At 47.5% G+C, this 27,716-nt stretch overlaps 1 protein-coding gene and 1 non-coding gene across 10 annotated transcripts; both read right to left on the bottom strand.

Annotated features, from left to right (window-relative positions):
* Positions 1-11,620: 11,620 nt before the first annotated feature.
* On the bottom strand, positions 11,621-26,065 carry PABPC4 (poly(A) binding protein cytoplasmic 4). Of its 9 annotated transcripts, none has more exons than XM_027537708.1 (16): positions 24,706-26,065; positions 21,854-22,047; positions 21,014-21,129; positions 19,645-19,784; positions 19,217-19,311; positions 18,421-18,558; positions 17,796-17,891; positions 15,786-16,058; positions 15,349-15,436; positions 15,083-15,202; positions 14,495-14,581; positions 14,270-14,400; positions 13,059-13,152; positions 12,806-12,936; positions 12,438-12,540; positions 11,621-11,931 (listed from the first exon to the last, which is right to left on the bottom strand). In XM_027537708.1, the coding sequence occupies exons 1-15, from the start codon at positions 24,896-24,898 to the stop codon at positions 12,451-12,453; spliced, it is 1,986 nt and encodes a 661-aa protein (XP_027393509.1). In that variant the 5' UTR covers positions 24,899-26,065; the 3' UTR covers positions 11,621-11,931; positions 12,438-12,450. The 9 variants fall into 9 exon arrangements, with proteins under 9 accessions (XP_027393509.1, XP_027393511.1, XP_027393510.1 ...); XM_027537710.1 differs by having other exon boundaries at positions 15,131-15,202; XM_027537709.1 differs by having other exon boundaries at positions 15,364-15,436.
* Positions 17,392-17,526, bottom strand: LOC113890614. The gene has a single exon (XR_003510572.1). It is a non-coding gene; the product is annotated as a small nucleolar RNA SNORA55 (small nucleolar RNA).
* Positions 26,066-27,716: the final 1,651 nt, after the last annotated feature.

Here is a 27,716-nt window from a genome sequence, read left to right as displayed (position 1 = left end):
ACTTCTCACCCAGTGCCCTACAAGGACAAGACACCCACTTGTTCGATTCACCCAACACCACCCACAGCAGAAGTGCCCTGGGTGCAGAGCTTTCTGGAAGCACAATCTTGCCTCCTGAGTTTCCAATTTGGGAGGCTCTGACCCAGTTAGAACTGGACATGGAACAACAGACTGGTTCTAAATAGGACAAGGAGTATGTCAAGGCTGTATATTGTCACCCTGCTTATTTAACTTATATGCAGAGTACATAATGAGAAACACTGGGCTGGAAGAAGCACAAGCTGGAATCAAGATTGTCGGGAGAAATATCAATAACCTCAGATATGCAGATGACACCACCCTTATGGCAGAAAGTGAAGAGGAACTAAAAAGCCTCTTGATGAAGGTGAAAGAGGAGAGTGAAAAAGTTGGCTTAAAGCTCAACATTCAGAAAACGAAGATCATGGTATCTGGTCCCATCAGTTCATGGGAAATAGATGGGGAAACAGTGGAAACAGTGTCAGACTTTATTTTGGGGGGGCTCCAAAATCACTGCAGATGGTTACTGCAGCCATGAAATTAAAAGACGCTTACTCCTTGGAAGGAAAGTTATGACCAACCTAGATAGCATGTTGAAAAGCAGAGACATTACTTTGCCAACAAAGGTCCATCTAGTCAAGGCTATGGTTTTTCCTGTGGTCATGCATGGATGTGAGAGTTGGACTGTGAAGAAGGCTGAGCGCCAAAGAATTGATGCTTTTGAACTGTGGTGTTGGAGAAGACTCTTGAGAGTCCCTTGGACTGTAAGGAGATCCAACCAGTCCATCCTGAAGGAGATCAGCCCTGGGCTTTCTTTGGAAGGAATGATGCTAAAGCTGAAACTCCAGTACTTTGGCCACCTCATGCGAAGAGTTGACCCATTGGAAAAGACTCTGATGCTGGGAGGGATTGGGGGCAGGAGGAGAAGGGGACGACAGAGGATGAGATGGCTAGTTGGCATCACCAACTCGATGGACATGAGTCTGAGTGAACTCCGGGAGTTGGTGATGGACAGGGAGGCCTGGCGTGCTGCGATTCATGGGGTCGCAAAGAGTCGGACACGACTGAGCGACTGAACTGAACTGACCCTTTTACCTCTTTACTCTCTTAAGAGTCCATCCTAGAAAATGTTTTCAACCAGTCATGTCTGACCAAACTGGACGAAAGAATCAAACGTATGTTAAGAAATTCAAGCTATCAGCCAACTGCCCATTAGCCAGGTCCAGTTCATCGCTGCTTTGGTCAACACGATGTGGACTCACTACATGGACCCACTGTGTCGCTCTCACAGGACACAGAGAAGATGGGACATCTTAGGAGCTCCCCAGGGCAATGAAAACTGTCACTGGGAAATTTCAGGCCTTCAAGTCCAGCTCTTAGCAGAGATGGGTGAGAATCAGGAGGAAGCCCCAGCCCCTGTCAAGGCTGGAAGAACACAGTCTATGTCCTGAAGCAAGACCTTCAAAGGAACAAGGCCTCTAGCTTTGCTGAGAATCTCAAATTCTTTATTTCCATGCAGGTACTGCATTCTCTTCTCTAATATACACCGCTCTCTACTCATGTAAATGTTACCACCACAGCAGGAACTAAGGGATAAAAACACAAAAGAGGCCACAGTTCCAGACATGATGGGGAGTCTGTGGTTGTCCCAACATACCTGGTCTGGAAGAGCTTTCCTTAACTCTCTCTGGTTTGGCCAATGTGACACGGATTGTCTGCCCAAAGAGTTCAGATTCATTCTGAAAAAAGTGCATTACAATTCAGCTGCTTAAACCTTGTTAGGTTGAAAGAAGACCTGGCAGCCTTCCATTAACTTCTAAGTTGACCAAGACTCGCTTATCCTAAGTTGGGAGCCCACAACCCCCAGCGGCAAGCTAAGCACAGAGCTCACCATAGAAAGCCCCTGAGATACCACGCACTTCCTTTCTTTCACCACCACCAACAGAAAGGTCTGTGCCGGCATAATCTTTGGATCTGAGCTCAGGACTCTGAAATTCAAAGGGTAAGTGCAGTTTCCAAGTACCTGAGTCCGCCTTAAAAAGATAAGATCAGTACTGAACTGGAAAAAAACAGCCCTGCTGACTGTTGATTAAAGAATGTTTGATTAAAGAATGACAGAGAACATAGAATGATGTTTAGGAATATTTCATTATCCAAGAATAACTGATACCAGGAAAAGGTAAGCAAATAGCTTTCTCAAAAAGGTTTGTTTTGGGCCTTTTCATGAAAACTGAAAAACAAAAAAGGAAAAAAGGATCCCTTAGTTGAATAAGATTTAGGTTATACTTATAGCTATGTCTTTGTTCTCAGAAACTGAGATGAATAAAGTACTAATTTTATTTCCAGCGATTAAGAAAAAAATTGAATGACAGCATGAAATAACATCCTTACTTCACATTTATTCATGAAGAGTGATCATAAGGATTTTCAAAAAGGGAAAAACATTTAAGGGTTTTATGACAGGCAAACAATGGCCTGCCCAAGATGTCCACCTACTCCTAGAACCTGTGTGTGTGTGTGTGTGTGTGTGTGTGTTTGCGCGCGCGCGCTCAGTCGCATCTGACTCTTGTGACTCTTTCAACTATAGCCCACCAGGCTCCTCTGTCCATGAGATTTTTTTCAGGCAAAATACTGGAGTGGGTTGCCATTTCCTCCTACAGGGGATCTTCCTGACCCAGAGATCAAACCCGTGTCTCCTGCATTGCAGGTGGATTCTTTACCACTGAGCCACTGGGGAAGCCTTCAGAACCTATGAATATGTTATGTGACATGGCAAGAAGGAAATAAGGTTGCTAGTCAGCTGACCTTAAAAGAAGGATATATCCTGGTTTATTCAGATGGGCCCAATGTAATCACCAGGATCCTCTAAATATGAAGGGGAGACAGAGGAGTTAGTTTCAGAGAGATGCACTGTGAAAAAACACACCCTGCCATTGCCAGCTTGATAGAAGGAGCCAAGGGCCAAGGAGTACAGCCAGGCTCCAGAAGCTGGGAAAAGAGCAAGAAACAGATTCTCCCCAGGAGCCTCTGGAGGGAACACAGCTCTGCCAAAATCTTCATATTCACTCAGTGAGACACACTTTGGATTTTGGACCTCCAGAACTGTAAGATCATACATTCAGTTCAGTCGCTCAGTCGTGTCCGACTCTTTGCAGCCCCATGAATCGCAGCACGCCAGACCTCCCTGTCCATCACCAACTCCCAGAGTTCACTCAGACTCACGTCCATCGAGTCAGTGATGACATCCAACCATCTCATCCTCTGTCATCCCCTTCTCCTCCTGCCCCCAATCCCTCCCAGCATCAGAGTCTTTTCCAATGAGTCAACTCTTCACATGAGGTGGCCAAAGTACTGGAGTTTCAGCTTTAGCATCATTCCTTCCAAAGAAAGCCCAGGGCTGATCTCCTTCAGAATGGACTGGTTGGATCTCCTTGCGGTCCAAGGGACTCTCAGGAGTCTTCTCCAACATCACAGTTCAAAAGCATCAATTCTTTGGCGCTCAGCCTTCTTCACAGTCCAACTCTCACATCTATGCATGACCACAGGAAAAACCATAGCCTTGACTAGATGGACCTTTGTTGGCAAAGTAATGTCTCTGCTTTTGAATATGCTATCTAGGTTGGTCATAACTTTCCTTCCAAGGAGTAAGCGTCTTTTAATTTCATGGCTGCAGTCACCATCTGCAGTGATTTTGGAGACCAAAAAAACAAAGTCTGACACTGTTTCCACTGTCTCCCCGTCTACTTCCCATGAAGTGATGGGACCAGATACCATGATCTTCGTTTTCTGAATGTTGAGCTTTAAGCCAACTTTTTCACTCTCCTCTTTCACTTTCATCAAGAGGCTTTTTAGTTCCTCTTCACTTTCTGCCATAAGGGTGGTGTCATCTGCACATCTGAGGTTATTGACAGTTCTCCCCACAATCTTGATGCCAGCTTGTGGTTCTTCCAGCCCAGCGTTTCTCATGATGTACTCTGCATATAAGTTAAATAAGCAGGGTGACAATATACAGCCTTGACGTACTCCTTGTCCTATTTGGAACCAGTCTGTTGTTCCATGTCCAGTTCTAATTGTTGCTTCCTGACCTGCATACAGATTTCTCAAGAGGCAGGTCAGGTGGTCTGGGATTCCCATCTCTTTCAGAATTTTCCACAGTTTATTGTGATCCACACAGTCAAAGGGCTTTGGCATAGTCAACAAAGCAGAAATAGATGTTTTTCTGGAACTCTCTTGCTTTTTCCATGATCCAGCGGATGTTGGCAATTTGATCTCTGGTTCCTCTGCCTTTTCTAAAACCAGCTTGAACATCAGGAAGTTCACGGTTCACGTATCATACATTAGTATTGTTTTTAAGTTAACAAATTTGTGGTAATTCAGCAAAAGGAATTCAGATCATTTTCTTTTGAAGTACCCAACCTGTCATATCTTTGTAGGTTTTCTCCTTCTCCGTTTTTGTTGATTTAACTTGATGAGGCCATCACTTTCCAATCGCTTAAAAGAGCCTCACTTTTTTGACTAGACACAACTACATCAGTTGTCCACAATCCCTTCCATACACTGCATGAAACCTTGCCTTTCACACAAGATTCACCATTTTACCCTGCAATCAGTGTGCACTCTATTTGCAGTGTACTGCCCTAGGCTACAGGCTGGCCAACTTTCTGTAAAGGGCTGGATAGTAAATATGTTAGGTGTCATGGGACACATACAGTCTCTGCTGCATGTTCCTCCTCTTCTTTCCACCCCCCCCCCCACAACCCTTTAAAAGTATACAAACCATTTAGCTCATAGGCCACACAAAAAAACAGGCTGCAGAACAGATTTGGTCCATCGACTGTAGTTTTCTGACCTCTGATATAGATATAAAAACGTTAGGGAGAGGACTTCCCTGGGGGTCTAGTGGCTGGGACTCCACGTTCCCAGTGCAAGGGGCCTGGATTCGATCCCTGGTCAGGGAACTAGATCCTGCAACTAGATCCTACAACTAAAATATCCCGCGTACCTTGATGAAGACTGAAGATCCCAAATGCTGCAACCAAGACCCGGTGCGGCCAAATGATGAATGTTTTTTATAAAGGTCAGGGAGAGACTGGCCCAAAAAACATGGTTGATATTTTACACAAACGTTAAATGGAGAGAATTTCTGAATAATAATTAATATTAAAAGTAGCCAGTCCCTAGTGAATACTTCCAAATAATGGCAATTTTTGCTTCCTCTATGACTTTGAAACTGTGGAAACTGGAAACATAATTTGTGCATCAGCGTCCCATGTACCGTGAAGTAGCACCAGATAACAGCTTCAGTGAAAAGCAAAGATTCTCAGCCATACTACATTAATAGCTACTCTACATCTGCCAAAAGAAAAGCAGGAAAAAGTTGATGTCTGCAGTTGAACTTTTTTTTAAATTAATTTATTTTTTAATTTTAAGGACAATTGCTTTACAGGGTTTTGTTGTTTTCTGTCAAATATCAACATGAATCAGCCATCGGTGTACATATGTCCCTGCCTTCTTGAAACTCCCTCCCATCTCCTTTCCCATCCCACCCCTCTAGGTTGATAGAGAGCACCTGTTTGAGCGCCCTGAGACATACAGCACATTCCCATTGGCCATCTATTTTACATATAGCAATGTAAGTTTCCATATTACTCTCTCCATACATCTCACCCTCTCCTCCCCTCTCCACGTCTGTTTCTATGTCTGTTTCTCCATTGCTGCCTTGCAAATAAATTCATCAGTACCATCTTTCTAGATTCTCTATATACGCATTGCCGGTGCTGCTAAGTCACTTCAGTTGTGTCTGACTCTGTGTGATCCCATAGACCGCAGCCCACCAGGCTCCCTCGTCCCTGGGATTCTCCAGGCAAAGAACCCTGGAGTGGGTTGCCATTTCCTTCTCCAATGCATGAAAATGAAAAGTGAAGGTGAAAGTGAAGTTGTGTCTGACTCTTTAGCGACCTCATGGACTGCAGCCCACCAGGCTCCTCCACCCATGGGATTTTCCAGGCAAGAGTACTGGAGTGGGGTGCCATTGCCTTCTCTGCTATATATGCATTAGTATATGATATTTCTCTTTCTCTTTCTCTTTCTGACTTACTTTGCTCTGTATAATAGGCTCTAGACAATATACAGCCTTGACATACTCCTTGTCCTATTTGGAACCAGTCTGTTGTTCCATGTCCAGTTCTAATTGTTGCTTCCTGACCTGCATACAGATTTCTCAAGAGGCAGGTCAGGTAGTCTGAGATTCCCATCTCTTTCAGAATTTTCCACAGTTTATTGTGATCCACATAGTCAAAGGCTTTGGCACAGTCAACAAAGCAGAAATAGATGTTTTTCTGGAACTCTCTTGCTTTTTCCATGATCCAGCGGTTGTTGGCAATTTGATCTGTGGTTCCTCTGCCTTTTCTAAAACCAGCTTGAACATAAGGAAGTTCACGGTTCACGTATTGCTGAAGCCTGGCTTGGAGAATTTTGAGCATTACTTTACTAGCATGTGAGATGAGTGCAATTGTGCGGTAGTTTGAGCATTCTTTGGCATTGCCTTTCTTTGGGATTGGAATTAAAAATGGCAAACCACTTCAGTATTCTTGCCTTGAGAACCCCATGAACAGTATGAAAAGGGGGTTGGATAGGTCCCCCCAAATTTCAGGTCTATCCAAAGCTCAGGATGTAATCCTATTTAGAAACAGAGCTTTTAAAAATGTAATTAGTTGAGATCATACTGAATTAGGGTGGATCCTAATTCCAATAACTAGTGTCCTTATAAGAAGAGAAAACGCAGAGATGCATGCAATGGAAAGGGCCATGTGGAGACAGGGGAAGAGACTGTGATGCAGTTATAAGCCAAAACCTGCCGAGGACTCCTAAGAAGAGTCAAGGAAAGATTCTTCAGAAGGACATGGCCCTGCCAATACCTTGATTTCAGACTTCTAGCCTTCAAGCTATGAGAATGAATGTTTGGTTTTTAAGCCACAAAGTTTGTAGTCATTTGTATGGCAGGCCCAGAAAATGGAGAGGAGCACCGTTCGTAACCAATGACAACAGTGACACCAGTCAAATGCTAACCAGGGAAAACTGCTTATCTGCCAACTCAGATTCATCAAAAGCAAATCCTTGGTGCTTTTCTATAATAGCAGAATTGGGTGGTTAACATGTGGGTAATAGGAGGAAACATGCCATTTCCAGATGCCATTCAAAAAGCGAAAAATCTAATTTTTACATTTTTCTTGGCTTATTCAACAATGCTTCCAGAAATATTGAAGTCATTTTGTTTTAAATAAACATACTAAATAGTTAACTAAGTTTTTAAACTTTGTGGTATTCAATTTCACCACTACAGAATTGAAACCATAAGTAACTTTCCAAGTATTTGGTAATCTTTATATACAAGACTTATGGAACATAGAAAAGTTGTTGATCTGTCAGTTATTCATTCTAATTGAGCATCAATTATGTATAGAGCTCCGACTCCACTACTGGGTTCAGTTCAGTTCAGTTGCTCAGTCGTGTCCGACTCTTTGCGACCCTATGAATCGCAGCACGCCAGGCCTCCCTGTCCATTACCAACTCCTGGAGTTTGCTCAGACTCACGTCCATCGAGTCAGTGATGACATCCAGCCATCTCATCCTCTGTTGTCCCCTTCTCCTCCTGCCCCCAATCCCTCCCAGCATCAGAGTCTTTTCCAATGAGTCAACTCTTCGCATGAGGTGGCCAAAGTACTGGAGTTTCAGCTTTAGCATCATTCCTTCCAAAGAAAGCCCAGGGCTGATCTCCTTTAGAATGGACTGGTTGGATCTCCTTACAGTCCAAGGGACCCTCAAGAGTCTTCTCCAACACCACAGTTGAAAAGCATCAACTCTTCGGCGCTTAGCCTTCTTCACAGTCCAACTCTCACATCCATACATGACCACTGGAAAAACCATAGCCTTGACTAGATGGACCTTTGTTGGCAAAGTAATGTCTCTGCTTTTCAATATGCTATCTAGGTTGGTCATAACTTTCCTTCCAAGGAGTAAGCATCTTTTAATTTCATGGCTGCGGTCACCATCTGCAGTGATTTTGGAGCCCCCCAAAAATAAAGTCTGACACTGTTTCCGCTGTTTCCCCATCTATTTCCCATGAACTGATGGGACTGGATACCATGATCTTCGTTTTCTGAATGTTGAGCTTTAAGCCAACTTTTTCACTCTCCTCTTTCACTTTCATCAAGAGGCTTTTTAGCTCCTCTTCACTTTCTGCCATAAGGGTGGTATTATCTGCATATCTGAAGTTATTGATATTTCTCCCAGCAGTCTTGATTCCAGCTTGTGCTTCATCCAGCCCAGCGTTTCTCATGATGTACTCTGCATATAAGTTAAATAAGCAGGGTGACAATATACAGCCTTGACGTACTCCTTGTCCTATTTGGAATCAGTCTGTTGTTCCATGTCCAGTTCTAACTGTTGCTTCCTGAACTGCATACAGATTTCTCAAGAGGCAGGTCAGGTATTCCCATCTCTTTCAGAATTTTCCAGTTTGTGGTGATCCACACAGTCAAAGGGCTTTGGCATAGTCAATAAAGCAGAAATAGATGCTTTTCTGGAACCCTCTTGCTTTTTCAATGATCCAGCAGATGTTGGCAATTTGATCTCTGGTTCCTCTGCCTTTTCTAAAACCTGCTTCAACATCTGGAAGTTCACAGTTCACATACTGTTGAAGCCTGGCTTGAAGAATTTTGAGCATTACTTTACTATCATGTGAGAAGAGTACAACTGTGTGGTAGTTTGAGCATTCTTTGGGAGTGGCCATGAGGAGATACCCTATATCCAAGGTCAGGAGCTGCGCTGGAGCGGTCATGAGATACCCCACACCCAAGGGCAAAGGAGAAACCCCAGCAAGATGGTAGGAGGGGTGAATTTGCATTTAGAACCAAACCCCATTCCTGCTAGGGATGCTTAGAGGGCTCAAAAACACCTTGTGCACACCAGGACCCAGGGACCCCACAGAGACAGACAGAGCTGTGTTTGGGCATCTCTTGTGGAGGTACAGGTCAGCTGTGGACTGCCACAGGGACAGAGGCTCTGGGTGCAGCATACTTGGGTATGGCATAAGCCCTCTTGGAGGAGGTCGCCATTAACCACACCATAGAGCTGCCGGAACTTATACAGGACTAGGAAATAGACTCTTAGAGGGCACAAACAGAACCTTGTGTGCACTAGGACCCAGGAGAAAGGAGCAGTGACCCCAGAAGAGACTGACCCAGACTTGCCCCGGAGTGTCCGGGAGTCTCCAGCGGAGGCGTGGGTCGCTGGTGGCCTGCTGCAGGGTTGGGGGCAGTGAGTGTAGCAGTGCATGCATGGGATCTTTTGAAGGAGGTCGCCATTATCTTCATTACCTCCACCATAGTTTGGCCCCAGGTAAGTAACAGGGAGGGAACACAGCCCTGCCCATCAACAGAAAATTGGATTAAAGATTTACTGAGCATGGCCCCATCCATCAGAACAAGACCCAGTTTCCCCCTCAGTCAGACTCTCCCATCAGGAAGCTTCCATAAGCCTCTTATTCTCCATCATCGGGCAGACAGACTGAATCTGACTACCACAATCACAGAAAACTAACCAATCTGATCACAAGAACCACAGCCTTGTCTAACTCAATGAAACTATGAGCCATGCTGTGTAGGGCCACCCAAGACAGATGGGTCATGGTGGAGAGCTCTGACAAAATGTGGTCCCCTGGAGAAGGGAATGGCAAACCACTTCAGTATTCTTGCCTTGAGAACCCCATGAACAGTATGAAAAGGCAAAAAGATAGGACACTGAAAGATGAACTCGCCTCGTCAGTAGGTGGCCAAGATGCTACTGGAGATCAGTGGAGAAGTTAACTCCAGAAAGAATGAAGAGACTGAGCCAAAACAAAAACACCCAGTCGTGGATGTAACTGGTGATAGAAGCAAGGTCTGATGCTGTAAAGAGCAATATTGCATAGGAACCTGGAATGTTAGGTCCATGAATCAAGGCAAGTTCGAAGTGGTCAAACAGGAGATGGCAAGAGTGAGCATCGACATTTTAGGAATCAGTGAACTAAAATGCACTGGAATGGGTGAATTTAACTCTACTACTGCGGGCAAGAATCAGAGAAGAAATGGAGCAGCCATCATAGTCAACACTAGAGTCCAAAATGCAGTACTTGGATGCAATCTCAAAAACAGAATGATCTGTTTCCAAGGGAAACCATTCAGTATCACAGAAATCCAAGTCTATGCCCCGAGCAGCAACGCTGAAAAAGCTGAAGTTGAACCTATGAAGACCTACAAGACCTTCTAGAACTAACACCCCAAAAAGTCTTTTTCATTATAGGGGACTGGAATGCAAAAGTAGAAGTCAAGAAATACCTGGAGTAAGAGGCAAATTTGGCCTTGGAGAACAGAATGAAGCAGGGCAAGGGCTAATAGAAATTTGCAAAGAGAACGCACTGGTTATAGCAAATACCCTCTTCCAATAACAAAAGAGAAGACTCTACACATGGATATCACCAGCTGGTCAACAGCAAAATCAGATTATATTCTTTGCAGCCAAAGATGGAGAAGCTCTAAACAGTCAGCAGAAACAAGATGGGGCGTTGACTGTGGCTTAGATCATGAACTCCTTATTGCCAAATTCAGACTTAAAAGAAAGTAGGGAAAAACCACTAGACCACTCAGGTATGACCTAAATAAAGTCCCTTACAATTATACAGTGGAATTGAGAAACAGATTCAAGGGATTAGATCTGATAGAGTGCCTGATGAACTATGAACAGAGGCTTGTGACACTGCACAGGAGACAGGGATCAAGCCCATCCCTAAGAAAAAGAAATGCAAAAAAGCAAAATGGCTGTCTGAGGAGGCCTTACAAATAGCTGTGAAAAGAAGAGAAGTGAAAAGCAAAGGAGAAAAGGAAAGATATAAGTATCTGAATGCAGAGTTCCAAAGAATAGTAAGGAGAGATAAGAAAGCCTTCCTCAGTCATCAGTGTAAAGAAATAGAGGAAAACAACAGAATGGGAAAGACTAGAGATCTCTTCAAGAAAATTAGAGACACCAAGGGAACATTTCATGCAAAGATGAGCTCAATAAAGGACAGAAATGGTATGGACCTAACAGAAGCAGAAGGTATTAAAAAGAGGGGACAAGAATACACAGAAGAACTATACAAAAAAGATCTTCACGACCCAGATAATCATGATGGTGTGATCACTCATCTAGAGCCAGACATCCTGGAATGCGAAGTCAAGTGGGTCTTAGGAAGCATCGCTATGAACAAAGCTAGTGGAGGTGATAGAATTCCAGTTGAGCTATTCCAAATCCTGAAAGATGATGCTGTGGAAGTGCTGCACTCAATATGCCAGCAAATTAGGAAAACTCAGCAGTGGCCACAGGACTGGAAAAGGTCAGTTTTCATTCCAATCCCAAAGACTTCTGTTTACATCCTTCCATAATAGAACACAAGGGGACAGTCCTACACACCTTGTTAACCCAGAACAATCTGCTCACAGAACTTCATTTGACCTTATTTACATCCAAAAGTTGTTTTCAGCAAACACTGGAATTTACAGAAAACTATAGTCTGAGAAAAACAGAGTCAGTTTTATGGAGATTTTTTTCTTTATTGAGAAACTTAAGACTTGGGTACATCAAATAAAACCAATTTCTGGGGGGAAAAAAGCAAAACCCACAATAGAAAAAAAAGTTAACACTGTCTGGGCCACATCAGAACCCAGAGAATATATTCTTTAAATTGAAAAATTCTAGGTGCTTCATAATTGACCTTTTGATACAAAATGACCTATTAAATTTGCAATTGTGGTTCTTGGTGTTGAGGTCCATAGGACAAGCTAGGAAGTCTTCAAACCTTGAGCTGAATTCCATGAGGGTTTATTTGGCTTTTGAATCCTGAAAAGCAAAGCGCCAACACAATAAATACATAATCAAAAAAACCTCAGAGACTCCCAGAAATCTCTTACAGAAACACAGCAGAGTAGGGTTTCTCAGCCTTGGTGCCCACTGACATTCTGGCCCAGATAATTCTGTTGGGGATATTCCTGTGTATCTTAGGCTATTTAGCTGCATCCCTGCCCACTACTCAATTAGATACCAGTAACACATTCCCAGTTTTGACAACCAAAATGTCTCATGTCCTCTGAGGAGGCACCCCTGGTTAAGAACCAGTGACCGTGTGGCTACTACACGGAAAGCCCCACCTCTGACCTTTCCTGGGCATCCCTACTTCAACTCCAAATGACAGGGCTCAGGCCGTGAACAAGCGGGACAAGCCCTACCATCACTCCAGCCCCGGCCCTCACCGTGGGCTCTTTTCCCCTGCCTCTGCCCATGTTTATCTTTCAGGGGGATATTCAGGAGTTAAAATCATTGCAGAAAAGAAAAATAGCCAAACATACGGTTCGTCCTTGTCTAAGAGGTAGCAGCAGCAACAGCGCCCACCTTCTGAGCAGCTTCTTTCTTGGCATGATGAGCCTGAAGGACCGCCACAGCCTCATCCACCTGTGAGAAATGTCCAGGTGGTCAGTGACATCTGAGGAGAGCTCCTCTGCCCCTCCCTGGAGCCAGGCCCCGTGGGGCGTCTCCTGGTGCTGACCACTTTCCCAGATCCCCACAACCCAGCAGTACTTAGGTCACAGGTGAGGCACCAAGGAAGTGGTCATGGGGGTAGCAGACTCTTCTCTCTGCCACTCCTGGGTGTTCACGGCTGCCCCTCGTCCTCCTGAACCCAGTGAGCAGAGGCCAGAGGATCTGAGAACCCGCTCACCTTGGAGCGGAGAGACTCGGGGGACTCCAGCATGTGCAGCAGCTCTGAGTTGTCGATCTCCAGCAGCATCCCAGTTATCTTCCCAGCCAGGTTCGAGTGCATCGTCTGGATGAGTGGGAACAGACGTTCACCTGTGGGAAGGTATTCCATGAAAAACCCAGTGGAATCCCAGTAGAGGATGGACGCTGGCGTCTAGATCAGTAGTTCAGCCCCCTCCCCACCCCCCACTTCTGCAAGCGCATGGATCCCTCACCCAGCATCTGCTTCTGTTCCTGGGGGGGTGCTGCAGCCAGCATGGAGGCGGTCAGCGGCTCCTGCCCCTGCACGTGGACCGCAGGCTGGGGTGCCTGGGAACCAGGAGAGGCGGCAGGTTAACACACGCAAAGGACAGTGACAGCGGTCATGAGCCCAACCGCTCAAGTCTACTGAGTGAAAGAGGAGATGGACGCAGCTGTCCTTGCTGTCGGGGAACTGACTTCAGTCTTGGCGGACTGAGAGGGAGGAAGAGAGTGGTATGAGGAAAAAACCAACAACCAATTAAAATGGCACGCTACTCGAAGGCAAGGGAAATGATTACGAAAAACCTACAGTGCTAGGCAGTCATCTACCAAGTAATTTTAATTGACTCAAGGCCAGTGATCATAATTTACCAAAGGCATCAAAGCCTTGATAATAAACAAGGTCCTGTGAACACTGGTATGTGCAGTTGTCTGCTAAAAGTTTTCCTTTAGGGGTGAATTTCAGTAGAAACTGGGTGAAAGGACAGAAATAGCAAAATGCTTATAACTGCATCCTGTACCTCCTTTACTGCACCACCTGTTTATTATATCAAATGCTTGAGGACCGTCAACTCATAATGTCAATACCAGTCACAGTCGTTTAAAAGAAGGGCCTTGTAGGCAAAGTTCACATAGGGCCTCCTGGGAAATTTCCCACCTACAGCATGGAGCAGGAGGAAACAAGGCCCAGCAGCACTCCCCCAAGCAAACTGCAGAGTTCTATCACAAGCTCCCTGTCTGACCTCCCTGAGGGGCCCAGCTCGAGAGACAGCAGTTCCAGCTCAGAAACCCTGGGATCCGGGTCCAATTCCTCCAACCCACCCTAATACCTCTGAAGCCAAGCCTTTCATCTGTAAGATGTTCACCCCATTACCTTGCAGAGCAACTAAGGATCAATTCAGCCGCTGGATGTGAAAGTGAAATGGAAGCTCAGAGCTGCGAAAGCCCCTGCACATGGTGAGGAGGAGAGCGGGAAGCAGGCTTCTCCTCCGGGGCATTGCTGAGTCAACTCTCATCAGGAAGAACACCTGCAAGCCCCTTCTCTCCCACTAGAGTCCCCCACAGGACACAGCCCCCCAACACAGAGCAGGCATTTAATACCTAGTAAAGGAATCCAAGCAAGGCAGCTTTGAAATCACAGGGAGAGAGGGGAAGCCCTTCTAGGGTTCTGTTTGGTAGACCTCACCTGCAGGGGCTGGATGGCCGGGTGAGGACTGCGGATGCTGGAGGCATATTTGTAAGGTGCAACAGCCCGAGGAGCAGCAGCAGCAGCAACAGCGGCACGAGGCGCTAAGTTCTGCACAGCTGTGGGAACACCTTAGGAGAAGGACAAGTGAAATTAAAGCCCAACGGTCTGGGCAAAGACCCGTCAAATCCCATCTTTCCCCATTCTCTGTGCATCCAATACCACCTCCAGACTGGCAGCTGTCAGTCAGCCCTTGCTGGGCGGCACCAGCCCCACCAAAGTCCATAGCCAAGCGGTCCGGGCACTCAGACCCTACAACAGACCAGCAAATGCACATCAGTGTTGGCGGCAGACGTCCAACTGGCCACGTCCCACGGAAGGAGCAATTCCAAAGCATGTTCACACAGCACACACGGGGCCACTAGCGCTACTTTCGAGGAAAAGCCAACAGATAACATACAACTCTCGCCACCTCTTGGTTGGAATACAGGACATAAATCTGCAAAGAAGTGCCTTGAATCTCCCAACCCCACCCAAAGAACAGGCTGCCTCTGCAGTCATTCAGCTAACACATTTCTACACTTAAACTTTTTCACACAGAGTCACCGATGAGGCAAAGAATCTTAAAAGGAACCAACACTCAGAACACAGGTTGTTTTCCTGCTGCTCAAGTACCTACCTAAGCACACAGCTAAGATTACAGAACCAGGACCGGACAACACGGTGAGCCCAACGAACGGACCAACCCTGGGCAGAGCCTAGTCGTCCTGACTCCCTCCTCCCCGGGCCACACTTCAAGGCCAGTTTGCTCACCGACTCTCTGAGCGGTAGTAGGGAGGCCGCGAGAGGCCGGAGCATTACCAGTTGGAGCCAGATGGCGAAGAGCTGGACGAGGCCCAGACTGGCGTATAGCACTTGGCATTCCTTGGAAGCCTTGTGAAGAGACAAAAACCGCACATCACTGGTGAATGACATGGACCAGAACCTAGGCTGTACCCCAGAGCAGGCAGGGAGGGGAGGCGGGGGAGCCCAGGACAGGTACATCCTGGAGGATCAGACCACTGTTCCCCACCACCTACCTTGAGGTCTCCCACCTTGCTGCCAGCGTGGATTAGGCCTCATCTGTGCTAACTGGTTAGGTGTGTAATATGGAGGTCTTCCCTGAGCCTGGAAGAAAGAGCAACCAAGCCCTTTTACTTAAGGACCTGAAGCCACACTAGAGTAGTATCTCATCTCATCTCCGTATTGGGCTCTAGGCTGATTATTTGGGACAGAGGCACTCTCTACTCAAGGGCGTGGGTGAGGGGCAGTCAGATAACAGGGACTCTTCTACTCTACCCCTGCCACTGTGTGTGCACGACCACAAGTAAGTCCTTCCTTGTTTTATCTGAAGGATCTTTACTCTGACATTCTAAAGCTCTAATATCCAAAAGTCCATCTCCCCCACCACTGTGGACTGTAGGACCAGGTGTTAGCAGGCAGGTTCCAAAGAGGTGTGAACAGACAGCAGACCCACCTGTGGAACTGCTGGCACAAAGTAGCCCCCAGCTGCAGGCTGAAACTGATTTAAGATGGCGTTGGCGGGCAGTGCCCTCATCCCGGCCACCCGCTGCATATATTGGTTGGTCAGGTGAGCCTTTCTCTCCTCCTTTCTCTGGGCCAGAGCGACATAAAGTGGCTTGGAGCCCACGATGCGTCCATTCATCTCTGTGACTGCTTTGGTTGCCTCTTCAGGGGATGAGAAGCAGACAAAGCCAAACCCTTTGCTTCTCCCATCCTCCAGCATCACCTACAAAAACGAGACCAGCCACTTAGGACAAAAGTGTCCGTGTGTTAAAACCTGGGCTCCCCACTCTGAGAGTTGCCAGGTCGAGTCAGGGCATCTCAGCCCAGTCCCATGATGGGCCCCAGACCAACTGAGTCACCAAAGGGAGAACCTAAGCATTTTGCTTTTTTAGATCCCCAAGTGACTGAAATTCCCAAATACTGTGAGATGCCTAATGGCTGAAGCAGGAACCCAAAGATGTTTTCTGAAACCCAGAGACATAGCTATCTCTGGGAACTCAGAGATCTGGACAACAGCGTCAAGCAATTTATCTGTAGAACTCATCTGCCTAAGACGTTGGTGAACTGAACTTCAGGAGTTGTAAAATCAATGTGTGCCACCCTCAATTCAATGGGAATAAACACAGCAGAAAGACAACCAGCCAGGAGACAGAGCTGGATTCGAGCCCTGCTCTGTAATCTCTATGCTATACTGCTTAAAGAGAAAAAAAAAAAAAAAGGCGTTTTCCTCGCCTGAGCAGCTCATTTCTTGCTCTTCCCAGCCTCTCCCCTCAGAAGCACTGGGAGCAATGTGACTATGTGGGGTTGGATCATTAGCTCACAGCCTGGAAAATCTCCTAAAGAGGTGCCTGGGGAGTGAAGACTTGTAACCACCCAACAGCTGTCTACCAACAAGGTGGACCAATAATGCATGTGAAAGTCCTATGACATCCTCATCTCGGAAATGACACCCAGGAAACTTCAAGACAGTGCTTCTGCTCTCTTCTGGCAAATACCATCATGACTCCTGTGCTGGGCAGCTAGAAGAGACTATCTATCATTCGTTACACTACTGGAGGCCCATCAAGAGGGTGATAAGAGGGAGGGGGCGAGGAACTGAGGAAATTCCTGAAGGTGGCCTCTGGCCAACACCCTGCTACCACTGATAACGCTCCTGGGCTCTGAGTGACAAGCTAAGGGCCAGGGCAGGGTTGCCAAATCTTAACTGGCCCACTGGCCTCCCTTCTCGTCACCTGAAGGACTCTGTGATGTGGGCTACACCTCTATGAAGTGGGAACAGAGTCCGTATGAGGCTCTGCCCCAAACTTTCAGGCGCCACCAGTTCCCACCACAAACGCTGAGCACTTAGGACATGGTGTGACATCTTCACCTAACCAGTATTCTCTTGCTCCTTATTTTTACAAGGGGGTTTGCACTTACTCCCCCTGGCTAACTCAGTTGATATAATTAACAAGGAAAATCAAGCAAATGCAAAACACAGAAAAACAAACTTTCTATTCTCCTCTCCTTCTTACAAGACCCAATTCGAAAAATCCTCAAAACACCTCCGGTTTGAGAAGTGTGGCAGAGTTGTAGAGACAGGCCCCAAGACAAATGGCTAACAGCCTGTCTGGATTTCCTCTGCTCATACTGTAGCACCATCTGTCCCCACACCAGCACGAAGCAGCAGAGAATGGGAAAGATTCAGGTGCTCTCGGGGGCTGGAAGAGAGGGACTGAGTCAGGTTCACCTCCACACGCCAGGGCCTGGGGGACAGCACAACGTTAACCCAGTGAACTGTCCTTCTCCAGAGCGCATACTCAGATGGTAAGTGAGGCCAGGAGAAACTCCTAGGCCAATGTGGTAGCTACTCTCAGAAATGAACAAAATTCAGATCCTATCCCTTCAATGAAATAAATGCAATAAATTTCTACAGGATTATAACTTCTGTTTTCAATCCCCAAACCTCAGTATCAAATACCTTAGCACTGGTGATTGACCCAAAAGGAGAAAACTCTTTCCTTAACTTCTCGTCATCGATGGTGTCATCCAAGTTCTTAATGTAGAGATTCACCCCCTGAAGCAGAAAGATCTCTGTTACACATGCCCTGAAATTCTGGTTCTCAAAATGTGATCCCCAGACTCGTTAGAAATTCGAATTCTCAGGCAAGCACCTGCCACTGAGGCAGAAGCTGTGCGCCCAGCTCCATGTCCTCCCAAGCTCTGCTGGGGACCCTGATGCAGGGTCTAAGCTGAGGAAGGACCACCTGAAGACTCGACGGGGCCATCAACGCAGTCCCAGCCTTCCTCACAGCTGTGCAGGCTCGCCACCAGCCCCAGCAGGGCTCGCCTCACCACCATTCCAGACAAATGGCTATCATTTAAGTACACAGAACAGAGTCCCTACACAAATAATTTAAATCTTTGTCCCTGTCCTAGAATTGCTGCTATATCTGGTAGGTATATCCTTTTAAACCTGATGATCTTGGGAGAAATCAGAAGAGCAAACTCGTGGTCCCCAAAGAGAAAGCCTACCAATCAAAGGGTGCTTTTGCCAATACTTTGAGGTACATCCTTGCTGGCAGGCTGGGCTGAGACCACCTCACCTGATAGCGACTAATCCTCTCCTGCTTCAGCTGTTCAAATTTTCGCTTTAACTCGGCCTGCCGCTCCACTTTCTTTTGTGCACGGCCAACGAAAATGACCTTCCCAGTGATTTCTTTTCCATTCATCTCTTCCACAGCCTGAAGAGGAAATACATGACTTTAAACCAAGATGCAGAGGCAGGGGCCTTGCTCTGTAGGTATGTTAAATCCCACCAAATATTCTGAGAGAAAGAAATCTTCCCTATAGGGCTAAAAACTAACTTCCCTCTAAAGTCAGCTAAGCCAATCCAAACCTTCTCATCAGTAAAATAGGGTTAATATTTAAATAGGTCATTGGTCGAGATAATACAGTGAAAAAATCGTACAGCTGTATAAATACAAGCATAGCAGACACGAGCCTAGGCTGATAATTTGGCTGTCACTACATTTCTTGGGTTCTTTCGAGGATACTGAGTGATACTGAGTGTTGAGGGCCTAGCACAACGCTTTCCCCGGAAGTGGCTACTGCTCACAGATCAGCGACTCTGGGCTCTTGGTTCCCTCACCTACACGTGGGAACAAACCCCTGCCTTACACTTTCAACCTACAGGCCTGAAGAGCTGAGGTGACAGGCACATGCCAAATGCTTTGAAAAGTTATGTGAAATGCCTCGGGAAGATAACTCCAGAGCACAGAGACTGCACATAACTACTAGATTCTCAGGGAATGCCAGCTCCACCCTACGTGATGGTAAGACCCTGCCCACACGCTGGGGCCACTCCCTACAAATTTTCCCCAACCCTCATATTACTCTCACCTTATTGGCATCCTCGTGTTTTTCGTAACTCACAAAGCCAAAGCCTTTGGATTTCCCACTGGGATCTCTCATCACCTTGACACTTAGGGTCTTACCTATTGCCAAAGGACAGAACTATTAGTCACAGCATCTCCACCACAGCTCAGAGAGGCTTCTTAGGGAGCTCACTTGACGCTCCTGCTGAGGCCAGAAGGACTCAAGAGGCACCATGCCTGGCCTTCTAATTCTGACCAAGCTGCTGAAATGGTCTTGGGAATGGGACAGAGTAGGATGAAGCCAAGAGCTGAGGCCTGGGCTCTATTCCTATCTACCCTGTGGCCTTTGTCATTAAGGCATTTTACTTCTGGGTCTAGATGCCCTCATCTCTTAAGTAAAAAGATGAATTGCAGGTCTGGTGGGACACAGGCGGGCAAGGGACCCTGACTTACCAAACTGGCTAAATAGCTCTTTCAGATTCTCATCATCAACCTCTTCCCCAAAGTTTTTGATGTAAACATTGGTGAATTCCTTGGCTTTGGCTCCAAGTTCGGCTTCCCGCTCTTTTCGAGACTTGAATCTGCCCACAAACCTATAAAGAAACCATGAAAAATACTCATCACTCAGAGGAACAAAACATGATTTCCAGGGGCCCAAAGGAATGCAGATTAAAGGCTGACAGGAGAGGTTAAAACATGAGTCCCCCTCCAACCACCAAGAGAGCAAGCTCAGAGATGCCCCAACTTCCCAGCAGAAAGAGAAAGAGGCGGGACTATCCTTCGAGGATCAGCCCCAGGGCTTCTGGCTCAGGCCAGGGCCCCTCCTACCACATCACACTGCCTTCGTGAAGAAACCTGATGACCATGTTTTTAAAACGTTCATTTCTGTACATCTATGTAAATGCATAGAAAAGGTCTGGAAGGATACAAACCAAACTGTTAACAGTGGTTAATCCTAGGAATGAGATTGTTGGAGTGAACCAAGAGGCAGCCTTTGTTTTTCACTGTATTCGTTTCGGTGCTGCTTACAGTTAACTGGAAAAGGTACCCTTACATTAAAAATCTTTTAGATTTCTTTCTAGTGATACCTTTAGAAGACCTGACCACTGAGGCAACCCATTCCCTGGTCCGTTCAATAACACAATGGACAGAAAAGACTTTTGCTTGTCATAACTAAGATTTACTGTATGGTCCCTTCTCTCTCTGCGTGACTTAACTAAGATCACCATCTCTCCACTCTAAAGTAACCACACCAAAGCAACACGGTCTATTATGAACAGTCTTCTGAACCGGGATGAGATTTTTCACTGTTAAAGTGCTACTGTGGAGCCAGCCTAGTATTCTGAAGGCCACTGACTCATAAGTTAGCCAAGTGGAGGGGACAATTTGGCATCAACTCCTAGCGAGTGACCCCACGGACAGACCTGAGTCATGGAAGGTCAAGGTCACATGGCTAGTACACAGCTTCTGGTCAGTCCAGGGCCCTCTCCACTCTGCTGCTGGCCAAGACCCCTGCTCAGAGTGGGCTCAAGAGCTGCCTTCCAGCCAGCCCCTGTTGTCAATGCTCACAAAACCCACAGACGGATGCTTCTAAGGGAGAGGCGGCAGGCAGGCCATGGCTTGGGCTGGAAGCCCACCTTGGCGAGTCAAAAGGGCTGCCATGGCTCAGGCAGGGAGACTCACCAGCCCTGGAGTGGAGAGGTAGGAGCAGGCCACACTTGGGCCGAGAGAACCAGTAGCCGCCTTGTGTGTGCCAGTTTATACCGAGGTGGGGCCACGGCTGGCTCATGCGATGGCTGTCGCTCCGGACTGGGACACTCACACTTTGCGGTCATTGAGAAGCATGCCGTTCATCTTCTCGATGGCCTTGTCGGCAGCCTCCTGGGTCTCGAAGTGGACAAAGGCATAACCCTTAGAGCCGTTCTCATCACACACCACCTGTCAAAGATAAGGCGAGCCACTTCAGCACCACTGCCCAGCTCCAAGGACTCGAGAGCTGTGTGGGCTCCTGAGTCTGAGAGGCTTCTAGCCCACCATCCATGGTCAAAAGGAAGGAGATTACAGCAGGTACCTAGTGATGCTCCACTTACAAATGGTAGCCACCATTAGGCTGTGTTCTATTCCAAAAGTTTTATTTCATTAAAAAAATATTTTGATATCTGGGTACAAAACCACAAGGTTACAGAAAGACAAACCATTTTCCAAGCCCACAACGGAATTTCAGTCTAGTGTGGAGTCAGCTATGCAAACCACCACCACACAAGTTGCACAAAATGCCCCCAGAGAAACAGGTGCATGGAGAAGGAAGAGGGTGAATTCATGCTTCTAAAATGACTAAGTACAGCTTCCTGGAGACCAGGCATTGCTCGGGTACTTGCTACCCTCCCCCCCAAGAGAACCTTTTGATGCCTCCCAAAGTTAGGAAACAGGAAGGATATTTCAGGCAAAGGGAAGAATAAACAAAGACAAGAAAGCACCTGCTGGTTTATGCTGGGCTGTGGCACTGAGATTATCTACAGGGAACTTTTAGACTTCTGAGCCATTTCCAGCATTTTGAAAATTATCATACCCGGCCACCCAATTCCAAGGCAATTCCCCACTTAATATTTGTTTTTATGATTCAGTTAATTATTCTGCTGGAAATCATTTAATCAGTGTTTACCTTGCAGGACAGAATGTTCCCAAAAGCAGAAAAAGTATCATAAAGTGCCTTGTTATCTATAGATTTGTCCAGGTTCTTGATGAAGACGTTTCCCACACCAGATTTTCTCAGAGACGGATCCCTCTGAGACCACATGATCCGGATCGGCTTTCCCTTAATTACATCAAAGTTCATGGTGTCCAAGGCCCGCTCAGCTGCAAAACAGAAACACGTTCCCGTCAAGGATATAAAACGCTACCTCGCGTACTTAAATGACTGTCACCATCCCAGGAACAGATAGCTCCAGGACTTTTCAAGGTAAGCACTCTGATACAGGGAATTCTATTAAAATTAAACGACATCCATCTCCTCTAGCCTGCAACACCACTGAGGACAGAAGTTCTAGCGAATCGTCCTCCTGCATGGCAGAAGTCTCAGTGCCTCTGGACTAAGGCAGTTAGACAAGATAATCTAAATACGTTTATGGCACCAGGATCAAATGATAACACCTTACATTTGATTAAGCTTCATCATCTATAGAGACTCAGCAGCCTATGGAAGGAGGTGGGAGGGAGATGGAAGAGGTGAAATGATCCATCTTATCAAATGGACAAACTTATGATCAGGACGGCTAAACAGTATAGCTAACTACAGATTAAGAAACTAATGGCCGACTTTCTGATTATTTTTCAGTAACATATTGCATCAGCATTATCAACTAGCTGTCACTTAGTTTATAACTCGTCTATTGGATGAATGACTAAAAAATCCTGTGATCAACTGGGGAAAATGTGCTATCTGAATTCAGCCCAGTTTCCTGTATTTTTAATTTCTGGGAAAATTCAGACAAAAACCCTTAATTATCAAAACGATGGTCACACATGGAAACATCCTTTGTATTATCAGAATGAGCAGGATGAAACCGCAACACCTCGCTGTCTAAGTTGCCAGCGCACGCAGGCCCTGCACCTGGTGGTTTCTAGGCTATCAAGCCTCCATCTAAGTTCCAGGGAATTCCAGGAATTCCAGATGTCCCAGTGCCCAATCAAGTTCTCAACCCAGTGCTCTGGGATGTTCCTTCACTTCTCAACCAAATCCAGGTACACACCATCTGTCAGCAGAACACTTCTCTTCACTGGCAGTAAATGATTCAGACCCACTTTTCCTGACTTACGCACTGACATCACCCAGAATCTCCTCCTCCATGAAGGGATGGGGGTAGGGGGTGTTACCCCTGCCTCAAGACACCATCTCCCTTAAAACAGGGACAAGATCCCTAACTCTGCCCCTCCACAAGCTCATCTGTCCAGTCAGCCAGCAGAGTAGCTCCTTTTCAGTACTTCCAACCACCTTTCCCACTGTTCTCAGCTAGATTCGTTCAGTATGAGGGAAGGTGGTCAGGGAAAGGGGAGACGGCAGCAAATGTCCAGGACAGAAGGGCTCGCTTGTGAGGACTCTGATCCACAGCCTGCGACCCCAAACCGTGTTTCATGAATTAGCAAGGAAGAAGCCCATTTCAACACAGCTCCTGTCTATTTCCAGACAGCACTGCACAAGGCAAGTCGGCTTAGTCTGACAAATCTGGCTGCACTTATTTATAGCAGGGAGAGGTCCTGCAGAGGTATGTGTTGGCAGACACACTAACCAATGGCTTGTGCTACTATCTCTAAATGACAGGACTTTTGTTCAGAAGAGTCAAGGAGGCTGACAAGAGCCAATGGGCCCACTGCTCCCCCCTAAAAAGGCCACACTTAGCTACTTCCTTGTGCCCTGTGGCCAGAAAAACCCCAGAGCCCACTGAACTGACCGGAGCAGTGCTTGGTCTCTCAAGTCCACTTCTCTGGTCTCAGCTGCATCCTGGGCAAGTGACATTCTGTGGGTTTCACGGACAGTGGACCAAGTGGGGGCAAAAATAGGGACCTGGAGATCCTCTGCCACAGGATGGCTTGTTTCTCCCAGTAATGGTCTGTCTCTACAGTTGTTCCCTTCCGTTCTGGAGTCACGTGCAGCCCCCGATTAGGTTTCTTCTGGCCTCACTCAGGCCAGGCCTGCAGCATACCTCAACATGCTCCAGCCCCCCAGTCAGGGCTGGCAGAGCACTGCACCCACAGTCCCAGCTTCCACAGCCTCCAACCTTCCGCAGTTCCTTTTCCTCTTCGGAAGTCCTATCTTTTTCAGATGAGACGAAGTGAAAGGGTTTTTGACAAGTGTAAAGCACTGTCCACAGGTGAGGTGATAATCCCCAACAGCTTAGCGGATTTCCAAGGGGCGCCTCCCTGACTACCTGCGCAACCTGCTCCAAAGCCCAGGTTGCTGGCCTGGCACCACACTCTCCTGGTGCTAACACAAGTGCCTGCTCAAGTTCAACACACAGCATTGTTCCCCTGCTTCCTACCTGCCCTGAAAGATCCATCAGCACAAAACCAAAGACTCTTAAGCTCAGGGTCAAGTGAGGGGAGGGGATAGCAGTTTTGCCATGTAAAATTTTGGAAGAAATTGTGTTTTAATCATCCTACCTTTTCCTCAAGCCTGTGAGGGGCCAGAGCCTGTGGCCAAGGCTCTAACAGAGCAGACCCCCCCAACCCCCACACGGAATGACAGCAAGTTCCTTCTGGTCCTCCTTGGGCTCCAACACCCCCTCCTCCCACCACTGATTAGCCCAAGGTCACCCAGTTAGCAAGTGGTGGAAGCAAGACTGAAACTCTAGTCATCTGATGCCAGGACCCCGGGTTCTCAACCCCCGAAGCCAGTCCCCCACTACGGCTTCTGTGCGCTGTTGCAATGCCCCCTCCCCGGGGGTGGGGACCGGCCTGGAGAAGGACCCCCAGGGTCTCCTGAGAGACCACAGGTTTGTGGCCACAGCTTGTACTCACCGTCAGCCGGCTGCTGGAAGTTGACGTAGGCATAACCCAGGGAGCGGCGGGTGATCATATCGCGGCAGACCCGGATGGACAGCACAGGCCCCGCAGGACTGAACTTTTCGTACAGCATGGCCTCGGTGACGTCCGAGTGCAGGTCACCCACGTACAGGGAGGCCATGGGGTAGCTGCTGGCCGCAGCGTTCATCTCCCCAGCCCCCACCACCCCGAGCCCCGCCAGGAGGACTTCTTAAGAGGGACCGCACAGGACAAAGGGGGCTCCGCTCGGAGCCGTGGCCCACGCCGCGGCTCACAGGTGGCAGTGAAGCTCGGAGAAGCTGGGAGTCGGCTCCGAGGGCCGGAGAGGAGTTCGGGGACGGCTCGGACGAGACTGCCAAACCGCAGACAAAAGGCTCTCAAAAACAATATGGCCCTCCCTGGGAGTTTTTAATTTTTCAGCTGTCCTGGTCTGAAGCTCCCAATTTCAAAAAAAAGGAAAAAAATTAAAACGGGGACTCCCCTCCGAATGACAAAAAAATTTCCAGAGGCAACCCAGCGGTGCCCACGGCGGCCTCCGGGACGCGCGTTTCTCTATAAATATAGGCCTCGGGCTCCCGGTGGTTTAAGATTACAGCAGCCCGGGGAAGAGGGAAACCAAATATTTGTCGGTGCCGACTCGGCAAGCCCCGGGCGGCCCGAGCGCGCAGCCGCCTCCCACGCCGGCCCGGCGAAGGGCAGCGCGGACACGTGGTGCGGGGAGGCTGGCGCGCGGGGGGCGAGGGCGGCGGGCGCGGGGCTGCCACGCGGCGCAACCGGGCGGCGGCGCGTGGACGCGGGCGCGCGGGCGGCTCACCACCGGACCGACGGACGGGGACCGACAGACGCCCAGGTGCGGCGGCGGCGGGCAGGCCGGAAGCGTGCGAAAGTGACTTCCCCGCGGTTTCTCCGAAGAGGATTCGTTTTTTTCTTTTTCTTTCTCTCTCTTTTTTTTTAAATTTTAAAGCGTTTTCGGGTTTTTTTTTCTTTTTTTTTTTTTTTTGTCTTCAGGCTACTAGGCCCGAAAGTGGTGGAAGCTGCGGCGACCCGGGGCGGAGAGAGGCGGCCAGGGGAGCCACCGCTCCATTTATACCCGCCCGCCCCGGGCGCTGCTGGTCGAAGGGCGCCTCGCGACCTGGGCGCAGTCGTGCCCGCCCACTCGGCCCGGGGGCCCGAGGCGGGGCGGCCACACGAGAGCGTCCCGGCGCGGCCGCTTGGCGCCACAGCGACCCCTGGCGCTCGGAGGACCGCTCCGCTGGGGCCTCTGCCGGACCCAAGCGCCGCTTTCCCTACGGAAGGCTGGAGTGTAAACCACCCGCTCGTCTGTGACTAGAAAGTAAGGATAATGTCACCCGCTCGCGCGCATCATGTTTGTAATCAATGTCTTGCCGAAGTGTAAAATAAAGATGATATAAAGTACATTATAGTTACATAATAGGTGCTCCATGTACATGATTGGGCCCAAATAAAGAAGCTTTTAGATTACTGGGACCTAAAGGTAATGGAGAAGGAAATGGCAACCCACTCCAGTATCCTTGCCTGGAGAATCCCTTGGACGGAGGAGCCTGGTAGGCTACAGTCCACGTGGCGGCAAAGAGTCGGACACGACTGAGCGACTTTTGCTTTAAAGGTAGAAGCATCGGGAACACGACAGCTACTCCTGCAGTAGTACCCGTGGGTGATGAGATGCTCTGGAAAGATGAACAAATTTTGGGAAAGCTTCAATAAAACAAGATACAGTCATCCCTCTATTTACAAGGTTGTGGTCTTCCTGGAAATTTAGTTGATATTTAAGGACACAGAATCTGTTCTGTTCCCATGTAAAAGGGAGTCACAGTCTAAGATCTAATCGTTATAAAAAGATTTTTCCTCTGTATGAGGATCCAGCAGGTCCTTTGAAAGTCATGCAGTACATGGGACAAATCTACTCCATGTGGGACTGTCCCTGTGGACATGGTGTTGTAAGATATAATCCCTTCTTCCATAAATACCAGGAACCACCATCACTGTCACTGTGATCATTGATTTGATTAAATGAATGAAGAGATAATAGTATTTATATATTTACTCAAAGAAATGGGCTCACTCTATGTCAACACCAGATAAAGGTGCTAGTGGATACCGTGGCGGACAAGGCAGATGAAGTCCCTCTCTCCCTCTTGACATTTATACTCTAGGTAGTGTATTAAATCAAGAAACATTTATGGAGCACTCCATCTTTAGATAGATCCCCTCCTGAGGGAAGCCTTCCTAGACCACCAAGTCGTTTAAAGTAGCTTACCAGCACTGTACATCTCAGCACACCATTCTGTCTTCTTGTCTTCAAGGCTCACTATCTGGAATCATGTCATTCACATAAGTGTTTGCCTGTTTGGTTTGTTTCCCACTATAAGAATGCTTCATGAGAGCAGAAACATGGACCGGTACCTATATGGCACATACTAAATAATAAATATCTGTTAAACAAATGAATACCATAAGCAAAGCTTGCATAGTCCCTAACCTTGTGTAGCTATCTAGTGGGGAACTTACTACCTGTGTGACCTTGAACAAGCTAGTTTACATCTCTGACTCAGATTTCCAATCTGTAAGCAAATTAATGGGCTTTCATGGTGCTTCAGACGGTAAAGAATCCACTTGCAATGCAGGAGACCTGTGTTCAATCCCTAGGTTGGGAAGATCCCCTGGGGAAGGGAATGGCAACCCATTCCAGTATTGATGCCTGGAGAATTCCATAGACAGAGGAGCCTGGTGGGCTATACTCCACGAGGTCGCAGAGTCAGATATGACTGAGCAATTCAGGGTGGGAACACAGCCCCATCCATCAGCAGAAAATTGGATTAAATATTTACTGAGCATGGCCTTGCCCACTAGAACAAGACCCAGTTTTCTGCACAGCCAGTTCCTCCCATCAGGAAGCTTGCACAAGCCTTTTATCCTCATCCATCAGAGGGCAGACAGAATAAAAACCACAAACACAAAAAACTAAC

This window comes from Bos indicus x Bos taurus, chromosome 3 (assembly GCF_003369695.1).
Source record: "Bos indicus x Bos taurus breed Angus x Brahman F1 hybrid chromosome 3, Bos_hybrid_MaternalHap_v2.0, whole genome shotgun sequence".
NCBI lineage: Eukaryota > Metazoa > Chordata > Mammalia > Artiodactyla > Bovidae > Bos > Bos indicus x Bos taurus.
This window is presented reverse-complemented; position numbering and strand designations above follow the sequence as displayed.

Excerpts from the sequence above, each read along its gene's own strand:
- PABPC4 (XM_027537708.1), bottom strand. The coding sequence starts at position 24,898 with ATGAACGCTGCGGCCAGCAGCTACCCCATGGCCTCCCTGTACGTGGGT. Across the intron at positions 16,059-17,795 it reads GGTCAATCACCAGTGCTAAG|GTGATGCTGGAGGATGGGAG; the intron begins GTATTTGATACT and ends TCGTTTTTGTAG. Across the intron at positions 14,582-15,082 it reads TACTACCGCTCAGAGAGTCG|GGTCTGAGTGCCCGGACCGC; the intron begins GTGAGCAAACTG and ends GGTCTGTTGTAG.